General features: G+C 60.8%; 2 protein-coding genes across 5 annotated transcripts; both read right to left on the bottom strand.

Moving 5' to 3' along the window:
• Positions 1-15: 15 nt before the first annotated feature.
• On the bottom strand, positions 16-1,849 carry FREY1 (Frey regulator of sperm-oocyte fusion 1). Its single transcript, XM_004585592.2, has 3 exons — positions 490-1,849; positions 292-365; positions 16-170 (listed from the first exon to the last, which is right to left on the bottom strand). Exons 1-3 carry the CDS (start codon positions 591-593, stop codon positions 52-54), a joined length of 297 nt encoding a protein of 98 aa, XP_004585649.1. The 5' UTR covers positions 594-1,849; the 3' UTR covers positions 16-51.
• Positions 1,850-3,608: 1,759 nt separating this feature from the next.
• Positions 3,609-9,865, bottom strand: PEX16 (peroxisomal biogenesis factor 16). Of its 4 annotated transcripts, none has more exons than XM_004585373.3 (11): positions 9,496-9,864; positions 9,275-9,310; positions 8,466-8,542; positions 8,127-8,260; positions 7,904-8,004; positions 7,228-7,308; positions 6,992-7,147; positions 6,824-6,896; positions 6,499-6,618; positions 4,257-4,321; positions 3,609-3,772 (listed from the first exon to the last, which is right to left on the bottom strand). In XM_004585373.3, exons 1-11 carry the CDS (start codon positions 9,605-9,607, stop codon positions 3,714-3,716), a joined length of 1,014 nt encoding a protein of 337 aa, XP_004585430.2. In that variant the 5' UTR covers positions 9,608-9,864; the 3' UTR covers positions 3,609-3,713. The 4 variants fall into 4 exon arrangements, 3 of the variants coding, with proteins under 3 accessions (XP_004585430.2, XP_058519106.1, XP_058519108.1); XR_009245288.1 differs by lacking the exon at positions 3,609-3,772 and adding an exon at positions 4,618-4,713; XM_058663123.1 differs by lacking the exons at positions 3,609-3,772; positions 4,257-4,321 and adding an exon at positions 5,716-5,862 and having other exon boundaries at positions 9,496-9,865.
• Positions 9,866-13,776: the final 3,911 nt, after the last annotated feature.

Here is a 13,776-nt window from a genome sequence, read left to right as displayed (position 1 = left end):
AGAGCTGCCCATGGACACTGTTGCATAGAATAGCTTTATGGGGGATTCGCATCACAGGGCTGCATCGTAGTATTCGGCCATGTCGGGCCCGTCGCGCTTGCGCTGCTGGGCCTGGGAGAGCAGGGGCCGAGACCCCCCAGGCCAGGGGTGCTTTGGTCGGATCCCATAGTCTAAAGAGGAAAGGAAGGGAGTGTGGGTGGTATGGCGGCTGAAGTCGAGATTGGGTGTGAGGGCAGGAGGGAGACCGAGAGGCACTGAGGGCCCCCCTCGGGGAGGGCATGGAGGTATTACCATCCACCAGGCCCGAGAGTGGCTGAGGGAGCTCCAGGGGTGCAGAGAAGTCCTCGGGGACAGATCGCGGAGACCTGTGGGGTGGGGAGAGAGGGACACTGGGCCCTGGGCCAAGGGCCACCGGCACCTCCTTGTGCAAGAGAAGGGTGGGGCCCCAAGCCCCTCCCCACCGCTCCAGGCCCACCCCCCAGGCCTTACCGCAGAGGCTGGGGGCGCAGCAGCGCAGCTGCCAGGATGAGGTAGAAGAGGAAGAGGCTAAAGCCAGCCCTGGGGTACAGTGCTCCCAGCATGGTGAGCACCATCTCCCTCCCCTGCCGCTCCCTCCCGGACTCTACTACGGAACCGGAACCGCCAGCCCAGTTCCCTGGGCCGCCTCACAAAGGGAATGGTTCCAGGGCCCGGAGTCAGCACCTCTGTGCTGTGCAGCAAGGCCTGACACCGCCTCCTCCAGGCCGACGTCTGGGTTTCCTTTGCTGTGACCAAGGCCAGAGGCCAACCCGTTCTTTTGCCGTTTCCCAGGCATGAAGGGTACCGTCCGTGGGGTCTGATGTCAGCTCAGACCCTGACCTTGCCTCCCGCAAGCCAGATTCACTAGTCTCTGTGGGTCTCTCTCCCTGACCTGTGAGGTCACGTGTAGCATGTGGCTAGGATCTGACACCCAGGAGATGCCCCAGCCAGGGTCACTATATTCACCATCCATGGAGCCACCACCTTCCCCGTGTCTGCTGCCTGTGACCCCAGCAACGTCCTGCCAGCTGGAGGGCCTAAAGCAGTCAGGCCCCCACCAGCAGGGAGCTGCGCAGGCTACACACATCATGCTTTCAGGGGTCCTTGTCCCCCCTCAGGGCAAGAGAGACCTTGCCCCACTGGAAGCTGCAAAGGTTTCCAGGTGAGATGGCCAAGCTCTGACCCCTTGGGAGGACAAAGTGGGGGACACTTCCAGGCACTGCGCATGCCCTGGCCCCCTGGACACCCGGTGGATGCTCGGCAGGGTTGGTGGACAGGCCCCATGGTGGGAGGCTGGAGGGGACCCCTCTGCAGGCATGCTGCTTCCTGACTTCGGTGCTGTGTAGCCCAGCTGGCTCACTGAGCGGGTATACATGCCAGGCTCTCATCTGCCACCACAGAGCCTTAAACAGTGCCTGGCTATGATATCACATCCCCTGTTGGAGTGTCTGGGTTTGTCTCCCAGCCCTTTGCCTGGTCCCTGCTTCCTAACGCACACCCTGGAGGCACCCATGTGGGAGACCCGGATTGAGTTCTTGGGCTGTTGCAGGCCACTGGGGAGTGAGGGAATTGGTGGATCTGAGCCCTTTGTCTCTGCCTTTTGAGTATATAAACTAGTGTAAAACAAACTCCCTGGCTGCATTTGGACTGTGGTGTGAGAACCTGTGCACTCACAGCCACAGGAATCCAGTGGCTTCAGAAAGGAACCTGCTAGCTGCTGCAGCGCCACCCTCCGCCCATTTGTATTGTTTAATTTTTGAGAGTGCGCTCTCATCTGGCTTCCCGAAAAGCACACAATGGCAGGGCTGGGCTGGGGCAAGGACAGGAGCTGAGAACTTAACGCAGTCAGTTCCGTCTGTGGGCAGCAGAGACTTGATCATGAGGGCTGCCAGCCATGGCCTCTCGCAGGCTGGTCACTAGCTGGAAACTGGCATTGGGAGCAGAGCCAGGGCATGAACCCAGGCACTCTTGGTCGGGGACAAGGCATCTTCACTGCTGGGCTGTGCATCTGGCCCTAGCCCCTCCTGGAACTACAGCCCTGACTCCCAAGAGGCCTCATTCCTGCTCCAGATCCTGGGGATACTGAAGGCCTTCCGTGCCCTCAGCCTGGGGCCCTTGCCTACGCACCGGCTGTGTGTCCTGGAGACACCGCATCTCCTGGACCTGCCTTGGGTTCCTGGACCGCCTCCAAGGTTCACCCTGCCAGGAACCTGAAATCCTGCGTATTTACTTAATACCGAAGGTCTCTGGTCCTTTATACACCTTGCCTACCATCTGCCTGCCTCTTGCTGGGACCTGCTGGAAGTCTAAACATGTAGGGCCCTTCCCCACTGCCTCCCACATGAAGGCACTTCAAGAACTTTATTGAAAATGGAATTAAAAGATGTTTATTTTGGTTCAGAAATTTTTTGAGATCCATGCATAGTTTTTTCCCTAAGATACATTCCATGAGTTCTCGGGCGCCCCCTGCAGGCCAGGTGATTGCCTGCCCGAGTTCAGCCTTCCTCTCCATCCACAAAGGCCCCATACCAAGTAATTTGCTGTTCCCTGAGCACAGCTACCCACCCCGGCTTCCTGGCACTACCCACAAATCTGGGCCTACGCGGAGCTCCACTCACCTCCTGGCACTGATGCAGGAGGCAGGCAGCCCAGCTTGTCCACCCCAGCTGATGGCCTTCCACACACTTGGGAGACTATGGCAGCCCCAGGGCCTGTGTGCAGGTGTCACCATGCAGCTGGGAGAGCTTGGGGGCAAGAAGCCAGGCCTTGCTCACTCCTGACCCACAGCACATGGCACAGGGCCTGGATGGAGCAAGAGACCAGAGTGCTGCTTAACGAAGCTGAAGGTCACGAGAGCCCTGCTCCGGACAGCCAGTTCGCCCTTGGCCCTGGCCTGAGGTCCCTGTGTTCCTTCTTTGGCCCAGGACCCAGAAGGTGCTTCTGCAAGGTTATAAGGGAAAGCCATGACCAGGGTCCATGGAAAGAGGTGAGGACCAGGGAACAGAGGTACAGCCAAAGCCCTCCAGGACATCGGGGCAGCCCACCAGCCACCTCAGGCCTCTGGCCCACAGTCCTGGACTGTTCTCTTGCAGAGGCTGGCACAGATCCAGGCAGGTGTGGCACCTGGGAGTCCCTGGGTTGCAGAAGCCCCAATTGTGCACCCCACTTTCAGAGCCTTTCTGGCTCCCCTCTCCTCCATGTTGAATCCAGTCACCCCTTTCCTAGGGGCAAGGAGACCCTTTTACTCTCAACTGGGGACTCCGGGCTTGCAGTGTCATTGCCCTGGAGCTGGGTTGCACCACCTCAGGGCAGCTGGGCCCTGCGGAGGAGGGGGCAGGCACAGGCCCAGGCCACAAAGCAGGCTGGGCTGTTGTCCTCCACCACCCCGGCTCAGTCCGTCCATCAGCAGGGAGCAACCAGAGAAGTTTGCCAACTCCTGCAGCTGCCACCACAGTGACCCCATCATCGCAGCGCAGGATGGGGTGAGCAGGGGTTGGCAGTGCTGCTGGTGAGTGGGCATATGTGCAGAGGCTGGCCGCGGGAGGTGAGGGGCCTGGAGCCTCGGGCAGTGGGCACAGAGAGGCCACATGCTTGGACAGAGCCAGTCAGTTTTATTAGGGAAGAGGGCCCCAGGACACCCCTGGCCGGGAGCAGCAGTGCAGGCCGCCCTTGGCCATCACTGCCTCCAGGACCTGTCAGCCCCAGCTGTAAAAGTAGATTTTCTGCCAGGTGGGCAAGTACTCCATGAGTGGCCCTGCCGAGAGAGAGAGGGAGAAGTGAGGGCTCCAGGCCTGGCTATGCCGTGAGCTCCCACTCGGGTCCCTCACAGCTGTTCACACTGGTGTGGCAGAGCCGGCACATTGTCCTAGCACCAGCCCGAGAGAGGCCACACAGGCATGGCACCCCACCAAGGACCTTCAGGCCCTGAGCAAGGCCAAGCCCCTAGTGCAGCCAGCTCCCCTCCTCCCCACCACAGGACGGTCCTACATCGTTCCAGAACGCTGAGGCAGGAAGCAGACACCCAGATGCAGTCTGACAACCTGCCCGCCATGGAATGCTCTCTCTTCTTCCACCCCCCACAGCTCTACATGGTACCCTGACCCACGCCAGGGCGCTGCTGCCCTCCCAGCCCTGACTTCTGGGCCGCCTCTCCCAACTGTGCCAGGTACACTGCAAAGTGAAGCAGCAGGCAGAGGCGATGCAACACACACCGCTCCCCAGCCTGCCCCGAGGCTTACTTGCCACCAGGCCGATGCCAGGGACGTGGTCGGTCAGCAGCTGAAGCAGGAAGAGGATCTTGGCCCTGGGGGAAAAGGGGCAGAGGTGAGAAAGAGGCTGATGGCTGTAGGACCCTACCAACATGAAGGCGAAACACCTTCATGGGCTGCCAGGCTCACGGCAGTGTGGCCTGGACACGAACAGCCAACAGGCATGGCCCAATAGGACAAGATCCTGGGGGAGGGCAGCTCTCTGCCTTCACCAGCCCCAGCCAAGCAAGCCTCCAAGCTCAGCTCCGGGGGCCAGTGCTGTGGCGCAGTTGGAACATCCTGGTTTGAGTCCTGCCTGCCCTGCTTCCAGTCCAGCTCCCTGCTAGTGCACCTGGAAAGAAGATGGCTGAGTGCATGGGCTCCTGCCAGCTCACGTGGGAAACCTGGGTGCAATTCTTAGCTCCTGGATTTGGCCTGTGGCAGCCATCTGGGGGAATAAACCAGAAGATGGAAGAAGCCCTTCTCTCCCTCTCTGCTTTTCTTTCTTTTCTTTTAAAGATCTATTTTTATTACAAAGTCAGATATACAGAGAGGAGAGACAGAGAGGAAGATCCTCCGCCCGACGACTCACTCCCCAAGTGAGCCGCAATGGCTGATGCTGCGCCCATCTGAAGCCGGGAACCAGGAACCTCTTTCGGGTCTCCCACGCGGGTGCAGGGTCCCAAAGCTTTGGGCCGTCCTCAACTGCTTTCCCAGGCCACAAGCAGGGAACTGGATGGGAAGTGGAGCTGCCGGGACCAGAACCGGTGCCCACATGGGATCCCAGCGTGTTCAAGGTGAGGACTTTAGCCGCTAGGCCACGCCGCCAGGTCCCTTCTCTGCTTTTCAAATATATTTTTTAATATAAAAAGACCAAAATCCCCCTGAGCTTTAGGTTGGCAGGCAGCCCCCTGCGACTTTCTGGCCCTCCTCAATGAACGCCTCCTGAGGACAGCAGGGCAGGGGAGCAAGCAGCACAGTGGGGAGCCCCGAGGGGAGCAGAACCAGGCCGACCCTCCGCAAGCCCTGGGCCCAGAACTACTGGGTCGACACCCAGGGTGGCCAGGGCGCGGGCTTGTCAGGAACGTGGGCTGAGATGGCAGTGGTGGTGCCATGCAGAGGCCAGTGTGCACCTGCACTGGGTGCTAACACACGTCACACATGCCATCCTCCAACCGCCACAACCACCCCACGATGTGGGCGCAGGACCGCCCCACACCTCACAGCTGAGGGAATCTGTCCTGGCTGACTCGTCGGGGGAAGAGACGGCACCCCACAGCCCCACCAGCCTGTTTCCTGTCTTTTGGGAAAATGAGGCATTTCTCACAGAGTTCTAGACCTTGCTCAGCACAGGCTGGTCCTGTTTTCCGGGGGTGGGCAAGGGAGCTGGGCTGGAGGGGGGACCTCAGGGCCCGGGGTCCCAACCCTTGCCCTGTCACCTCCCAAGTTTCCAACTGGAAGGACTCTGAGAGGAGCAGGCCATGTGCAGGGAGGTCACGTGACACGACAGGGCTCCAGGAGGCTTTTCTCCCAGTGTGGGACAGGATTTTGCTGTAATCTCCTCTAAGCTTTCAGTCTGCTCTGGAACCAGAAGGAGCTGCCAGACATAGCTGGCTGGGGGCCGTGAGAGCCCAGGCATCGGCTGTGCCCCAGCTCCAGAGTCCGAGACGAGGGTCTCCTGGGAGCTCCGCCCGTGGCACAGCCTCAGCAGCCGCAGCCACAGCTGACCTCACACTCTTACCCCTGAGGGTATGTGGGAGACCCGGCCCCCAGCACTGCCCCCACTCCCCAGCAGGCCTCTCTGTGCGGAGCTCTGGACTGATCCCAGGTCACTGGTACAAGCTGGACAAAGCAGGCCCAGTGTTGTGGGGGACACACCCATGGGAGATGGCTCTGCCTTTGCCCTGATGGACTGCTTTAAGCTGCTCAGCTCCTGGAGCCTCAGTGGCACCCTCTGATAAGTGCGGATAATCTCAACTCTCCTGCGGCAGGTGTACACAGCAAGCCTGCACCTGCCGAGGGTCTCCTTGCAGTGCCCTCCGCCCTGCCCTGGCCCCACGCCCCCCCTGCCAGCAGGTGCTGAAGCTCACATGAACAGGGAGGGGCAGGGCCTGAGTGGTGTCTGCTGACCGCCTAGTCAGGGAACCCTGCACGGGGGTGGAGAACGAGGGGGCAGGCACCCCCTTCCTCTGTTCCCCCCCCACCGCTGGCACTGGGAGTAGCGGCTCCTTACTCGGAGAAGCGGTCATAGAACGGGGAACGCAGCAGGTAGTAGAGCAGCACGATGGTCCGCCGCCGCAGCTCCACCCGCTCCCGCCGGCTCAGACCCTTCCTGTCATTCAGGAGGCTGAGGCTGTTGGGGGGATTGGGAGGAAGACAGAAAAGGACATAGCCAGGGTCAGAGTCAGGGCTAGGGGTGGGCAGGAGCCATGGGCTCGGTGTCCATGGAAACAGCCGCAGAAGGAAGAGGGCCGCTGCCCATGCATCCAGGTCTAGTGGGGTCTGTAGGCGGGAGATGGGCAGGCGCAGTGCAGCCCTGGAGGTTGACTTGGGCTTACCTGGTCAAATCCACAACTCCAGAGAGCAGCCAGGGCGCCCACGACCGCTGACCCCACAGGCCCAGGCTGAGCACTGCCGGCCAAGGTGTCAAGGAGGTCTCTGGCACAGGGATCGAGCCATGCCCCTGCTGACCCTGACCACGCTGGCCCCCCCCACGCCAAGGATACAGTGCAGCAGGGGCCGGGCGATGTACAAGGACTCAGCGACGGTCTCCCGCAGCCCCAGCGGGGTGGGCGGGGTGCTCGGCTCCTCAGGCCGCTGTTGCTGCCGGCCTTCCTGCAGCTGCTGGGGGGCTCCCCAGTGCCTTGAATGCAGGGACGGAGCTGGAACACAATGGTGACAGACACGTGAGCCACCAGGCCACCAGGGTAGGATGGGAGGGAGCCAGCCCCTCCACACTTACTGTTCTGGAGGGTTCGCACAACTCGGTTTGACCGCTTCCCAACGTATGGCTGCTCCTGACTGCCAGGGCTGTGGTCACCATCTAACAGGGACAGATAAAAGGCCACGCTTCTAGTGGAGCCCATGAAGGAACGTGTGTGTCACAAAAACCCAGAGGCCACACGGAGAGCAGGCAGCCGGTGGCTGACTCAACGTGACCCTTACACCGAGCATGAGGGGAAACTTTCTGGAACCCTCCCCTGACCAGAGGCAAGGTCAGCATCCTCTGTGGCCAGAGGCGACCAAGAACCCAGACCTCGCAGGGGCTGAAGCCAGGCTTGGAGGGGACCAAGCTGCAGAGGCCACATCCTTCCAATCCTTTGCTTCCAACATGACCAGGACGAGAAACAGAACTGTCCCCGCTCAGCATCAGTGGGAAGAGATTGAGGCCAACAGGGCCAGGCCAGGAGTCCTGCCGGGTCACAGCCGCCGGGTGCCCTGTGTCTCAAGGCCATGGCTCTCATTCCAGAGCCAGCCCCAGTGTAAGTTGGCAGGTGTCCCACCTGCGGCTGAAGATCTGTCCTCGCTGTGCCACACATCCCAACAAAGAATGAGGACTCTGGCCATTTAAGTCCCGGGCTCAAGTTTGGCGTGTTGGGTCAGCACTAAAAGCCCACCATCAGTCCCAAGCAGCTCACCTGGGGCCCGGGCCTGGGCCTCCCTGTCCAATGGGACGATGGGGGGTGAGGTCTGGAGGCCGGACTTGAACCAGATCAGCATGAACATCCGCAGGACAGCTCTGGGTTGGGGGGAATGCAGGGCTGGTGGGGAGGTGCTAGCCGGCAGGGACGGGGGGGGGAGGAACGCTCCGCTGGGCATGCCCCCACCCGGCCCCAGCCATGGTGGAGGGGTGCAACCTACTTGGCCAGCTGGATGAGTGCAATGACCAGCCATCGTCCCACTTCGCCCCACACCTTTGCAGCCCCCATCTCCATGAACACCTCTACGCACTCCAGCACGCTTAGCCATGTCAGGAGCTTCTGCTGTGTCAGTGACTGAAAATAAATAAATGCAAAAAACTACCCAAGTCAAGGGAGGGTGAAGGTGGGGGGTCCCGAAACAGGAGAGAGGGCACACAGGGGCACAACTCAGACAAGAGGGAGCCAGGCCTGTTACCCACTCAGAGCACATGACGTGCCACTGCAGCTCAGGCTGGCTTTCCCCGCGTACTCCCGCCCCAGCACCTGACAGAAACCTCACCCCAGGCAACTTCTTGCGGAGCTCCTTCCTCAGGATGCCGTCATTGAGCAGCACGAGTAGGTTGGAGGCAGAGTACACTGCAGGACAGAAGCGGCCTGTCGAGGCAGCCTCCGCCCCCTGCCCTTCTCCCCAGAGCCACAGCACCCGTCACCTGTCACCTGCTGGGCACAACCACCCCCAGAGCCTGGAGAAGCCAGCGGCCTGCTTCTGCCGCCCACTTCCCAGCAGGCCACCTTGCGTGTGGCTGGTTGGGCCAGGGAAGACAGGCTGACGGCAAGCAGGGCTACCCTGCACAGCAAGGCTCACCACTGTCAGGGGGCCTCCTAGGGGCCACAGCCTTGTGGTTCCACCACCGTGTGGCCCCACCTCCCGGGCTCGCGTCTGGCTGCAGCCTGTGCACACCCCGGCTCCTCCTTCCAGGCCTGGCCTCCAGCACTCACTGGGCAGCTGACACCACCGCGGCTGGGGCGGTCCGGGAACCCGGGCACCCGGCACTTGTGGCCTTGAGCCCTGGTTCTGGGTTCACCAGCGCTGGCCCCCTGACCTCCCCAAAGGGCTGTTTGCTGGGCTGGTTAAGGAGGTCCATGACAGTGCCCACTTCAGCGCACACTAGGGAGGGTGAAGCTGCGCCAGCTTAACAGCCACAGCTCAGGGGAGGTCCCTGACATGGCCCTCCACGACAGGGGCCTGTGAGTTTCCGCCAGCACAAGGTGATGCAATGGGCAACCCAGGACCCCAAGGCAGAATTAGTCACTCCCTCTGAGAACCCTCAACCCGCGAGGCCCCTGAACCCCACAAGCCCGGCTCACCCAGCTCTGACAGCTCGTGTGAATCGGCGAAGCGACCTGTAAGAGAAGGGGCAGAAGGAGGAGGTGGAGTCGGTGAGCGTGGGCTTCGCCCCGTCCGTCCCCTGCCCTGGCGCTCCAGGACTTGTCCAGCACAAAATGAACAGGTGCAAGGGACAGTGGGGGGTCCCAGGCCAGGGTCTCCCCTCCCCCCGCAGGGGACAGGTCAAAGGTCAGGGTGGCACCTGCCAGCAGGTAACTGAGGCCCCGCACCGCCGTCTCCAGCTGGGCCGTGGCGGCCGGGTGACGAGTCACGTACTCCTGGTAGCGGAGCCCCAGGAGCCGCAGCTTCTCCATGCCGCACTCGGCACCGACGGCTCCACGGACCTGCCGTGCGACGGGGCGGCGGCGTCCTCCTTCCGGCTTCCGGCCCGAGGCCCGCCTCTCGGCGGCCTGACTTCCGCGGGCCCGTGGGACGCCGACGCCTCTGAACCGCCCCCTTCACCCCATCTCCGCAGTCACCTCCCACCCGACGGGCCCCGGCCGCCCTCCGCCGCTGCCAAGCCAATGGCGGCCACCCTCCCCGCCGGCCGCACCTGCTGCCCGGCCCGCCCGGGCGCCTGCGCGCGGAGAGCGCGCGGCAGGCCGAGCAGTTCATGCCAGAGAAGGGACCTGGGAGTCCCGAGTCTTTCCAGTAGAACGTCGAGAGGCTCGAACTTGGGGTTCTCCCACACCCCAAGCAGTTCTTGGGACACCGAGGCAGCCCCAGAAAAGGGGCACCTCCAGGCACCCCGGGTCGCCGGCCTCCGGGCGCACTCTTCCCGCCCACTGGCCCGTGTTCCCCTGAGAAGGTGCAGCCGGGCACGCGCCCACTCACGGCCTTGGATGAAAACCCCGACCCGGGCTTCTGCCTCTCGGCTCGGGGCGACCCGGGGTGCTTGGAGGTGCCCCTTTTCTGGGCCTCGTGTTTTCCAGTCTGTCAAATGGTTCCAAAGGCAAGAGTGCCCTTGAACTCGCGGTCGGACGCTTTTCCGTTGGATACACCGCCTGCGCCCCAGGAGATGGGAGGGTGTTTGTGGGGTTCGCTGCTCCAGTTGGGGGTGGGGTGACGGGAAGGAGCAGGGCACGGCTGCAGGTTGGGGTCTCCACCCGTGGATTCCTTGCACCCGGGAACTTGGTCCTCTGCACTACTAGCTCCACGTGAAAGGCTGCTTAAGAACGCGCTGTGGGGGCCTGGCACGGTGGGCTGGTGGCTGAAGTTCTCCCCTGGCAAGCACCAGGATCCCACATGGGTGCCGGTTTATGTCTAGAATGCTCTACTTCCCATCCAGCTCCCTGTCTGTGATCTGGGAAAGCAGTCGAGGACGTCCCAAAGCCTTGGGACCCTGCACCTGCATGGGAGACCTGGAGGAAGCTCTCCTGGCTTCAGATCAGCTCAGCACCGGCCATTCCAGCCACTTGGGGAGTGAATCAGTGGACGGAAGATCTTCCTCTCTGTCTCCTGCTCTTTATATATCTGACTTTCCAAAAAAAAAAAGTTTTATCTTTTTTTTATTATTCTATTTTTGACAATCTTTACATAGTTAATTACGGTAAAAAATGGTTCAGGGGCTAAAGGGAAGTGGGTAAGACTATCATGTCCATATTGTTTCCTTCTTGTATCTGAGGTAAAGGGGGATATTGAGGGAGAAGCCCCACCCAGTTTCCCACCCACCCCAAGTCCCGGATGTGTGGCATGCTCTGAGATACTTGCTCAAGTGGTTTTGATAGTTCACCAGTTATGAATCGCTGCCAGTTTCGCCACTCCAAGCATGATGAGGTCGTTGAAGAATCCACTGATTGACATAGTCCATCATAGAGTCTCCGTTTGTCCCATATTTCGCTGCCAACATATAGCTGAGGTGATTGATTGACTTGTTCTTTTTTCTGTCTTTTCTTGGCTAGGATTCTGAGTCCAGCAGTTCAATTGGGGAGATCCCCAAAGAAACTTTGAGGTGTTCTCAGACCAGATTCTTGTATGAACTAGCAAGCACAGGGCCCGGCACAGTCCATTGCCCCGATCAGCTGGTGGTTGCAATTGCTGGGTTGGTTCTGTTTTTAGTCCCGACTTCCACTGGAACCAAAGGGTGTTGCAGTCCAGCCTGGTTCTGCCCAGCACATACTCGGACCTCACATCAACCAATGGGAGCTTCAGCCTAATCAGAGCGACCCATAATAACCCCCACCAGGCCCGCCCCCTACCCTGGTTTGCCAGTCTGTGCAGCAGACCAGTCCATTCTGTCCCACATCCCATTTGGCTCTTGTACTTGCCAATGGGTATTAAAGCTTAGTTCCATCTAACCAGCTCAACTATCCACAGCTGGCCACAGCTTTAGTCTAGGCATCTTAAGCATCACACACAGGAAGACAGGAAGGAATTCTGTCTTCCACTTCCTCTGCCCTCCTACAGTAGTAGGGTCGGAGGCGGGGGGCATTAGAGTTGTCTGCCATCCCAGAGAGCCAGAGCCTGGGGAAAGTGGAGAAAGGCCGTGGGCTGTGGCAACCTCATTTCTTGCCCCCTCCCAGCAGCCTCCCCAGCTGGCAGATGGAGAATTAGAGACCTCGACAGGTGGAAGCAGCCAGGCACAGCCCCAGCGGGCCCCTGCGTGGGTTTCTAGTGGCAGTGCCTGTCCCACCACCCACAGCCCAGCAGGACCAGCTGCACGTGGAAATTCCCTGGTCACAACAGGAGTTAGCCACCGACTCAGAACATGGGCCTAGGCAGGCCTTCAGCCTCCTGTCACTCCTTCCCTCCAGTCTACCTCAGGGGTCTCTCCTGCAGGCCTGGCTCTTGGAGAAAGGGGCGGGTCAGGATGGGGGGGGGTCCCATGCTCTGGAGGGATGGGAGGTGGAGCAGGAGCCCAGCCAGGTTGGCAGGGCTGACACAACAGGCTGACTTTCTAGATCCCAGGGTCTGATTAGGCCCAAAGACAAAGGGCACAGTACATGATGTGAGGGGAGGTGCTCCAGGAATGCTGGAATGAGGAGCCTCTGGGTTTGCGGAGGTGCGGGGTCTGGAGCCTCCCTCCTCTTCCTTCATTCAGGCAGCAAGTCCCAACAGAAAGAAGACAGTACCAGGCCTGCAGGTTCACAAGCCACTGAGGCCCGAGAGGGGGCCTGCTTGCCCCAGGACCACACAGCCCGGTCCTGTGTGGAGCTGGATTCATTGGGGTCTCAGGTATGGAGGACCAGCACCTTGCCATAGGTGCCCACACGGGTCTCTCTAGACCCCTCGAGGTGCAGCAGCCATCTCTGCCTCCCTGCAAGCCTTATGTGATGACAGCAACGCAGCTGGCATAGTGTGGGGGACAACAGTTAGATCTGCTAACTCAGCTCTCCCCACTACTCCCGTCATGCTCTGGGGCAGACCGCCTGCTCATATTCCCTCACCCCCCACTCCTACAGTCTCTGTTAAGGGTCTTGGGTTGAAATGGCCCACCTCCTCTCCTGCTACAGGCTAGAGAGGCAGGCTAGCGGCTCAGAGAGCTGGCCACCTGGGAGCACCCTCCAATTCCCACTGTCCCCATCTCGTCTAGGGCAGTCTCCATAGCAACCCGTACTCTAGGCTTCCTGAAGGCCCCGCAGCCTGACCCCTAGGGCAGGCCCCATCTCCCAGAGAAAGGCATCCAGGCCACCCTCCTGGAGGAGGGAACTTGGAGAGGGGAGTGGTCTCAGGCTGCTGTTTTTAGGCAAGCTTCACTTCTCAGACAGGGGCTAGGGTACACAGTTTCAATCGCTTCCTAGGTAGTGGTGAAAATGCAGAGTTAGGGCGGCAGCTACAAGGCTGGTCTGTGCCTTTCCCGGATCCCAGCCTCTGTGCAACACATACTGAGTGCCTGGTATGCATGCCAGGCCCTGCTGGGCACCACCGGCCCAGTGCAGGACCAGACAAGCAGGGCCCCAGCCCTCCAGAGTAGCTACTGGGGGGAAATGGGGCAATAAACCAGCCAGGAACTTAAACTTTCCACGTGGGCTGAAAGAAAATAAACTCAGGGAGTGGACGGAGGAACCAGCCCGGAGGGCCTGCATTCCAGGCGATCACCTTCTGGGCAAGGTGGAGGGGAGGTGTGGGGAACCCTTACAGGCAGAGGAGAGGTGGGGGTGGTTCCAACAGGTAGCTTTTGGGTTGGAGGCCTAGGATTGGAAAGTCTGAACTGGGAGCTGTGGGCTGCTCAGTCACAGGCGCTGTGCTCAGTCCTCCAGCTTGGCACCTTCTCGCGGGCCAGAGTGGGAAGCCAGGGGTTTGGGGGAGAAAGAGACCAGGCCCTTGGCTCCAGGTCAAGACAAAGTGGGGGACTCTCCAGGTCTGGCCGCCGGCCTCGGCCCTCTTGGGCTCATGGTATTCGTGAGGGCGCTCGGTGTCCTCTGCGGGGCAGAAGATAGGGGTGAACAGCCGAGTTTCCCGGTGCTCTACGGCTCGGGGCAGGTCTAGGCCAGCCCCACCTCCCGGCCTCAGAGCAGGTGTCCAGAACCGCAACCGCCCGCAT

Source organism: Ochotona princeps, chromosome 4 (genome assembly GCF_030435755.1).
Source record: "Ochotona princeps isolate mOchPri1 chromosome 4, mOchPri1.hap1, whole genome shotgun sequence".
NCBI lineage: Eukaryota > Metazoa > Chordata > Mammalia > Lagomorpha > Ochotonidae > Ochotona > Ochotona princeps.
This window is presented reverse-complemented; position numbering and strand designations above follow the sequence as displayed.

Bases quoted from the DNA above. Each gene is read 5' to 3' on its own strand.
- FREY1 (XM_004585592.2), bottom strand. From the start codon at position 593: ATGGTGCTCACCATGCTGGGAGCACTGTACCCCAGGGCTGGCTTTAGC. The intron at 366-489 runs GTAAGGCCTGGG...CCCACCCCACAG, and splicing joins CTGCGCCCCCAGCCTCTGCG to GTCTCCGCGATCTGTCCCCG. The intron at 171-291 runs GTAATACCTCCA...TTTCCTCTTTAG, and splicing joins ACTCTCGGGCCTGGTGGATG to ACTATGGGATCCGACCAAAG.
- PEX16 (XM_004585373.3), bottom strand. From the start codon at position 9,607: ATGGAGAAGCTGCGGCTCCTGGGGCTCCGCTACCAGGAGTACGTGACT. The intron at 8,543-9,274 runs GTGAGCCGGGCT...TCTGTCCTGCAG, and splicing joins ACACGAGCTGTCAGAGCTGG to TGTACTCTGCCTCCAACCTA. The intron at 7,148-7,227 runs GTAAGTGTGGAG...ATTGTGTTCCAG, and splicing joins TGTGCGAACCCTCCAGAACA to CTCCGTCCCTGCATTCAAGG.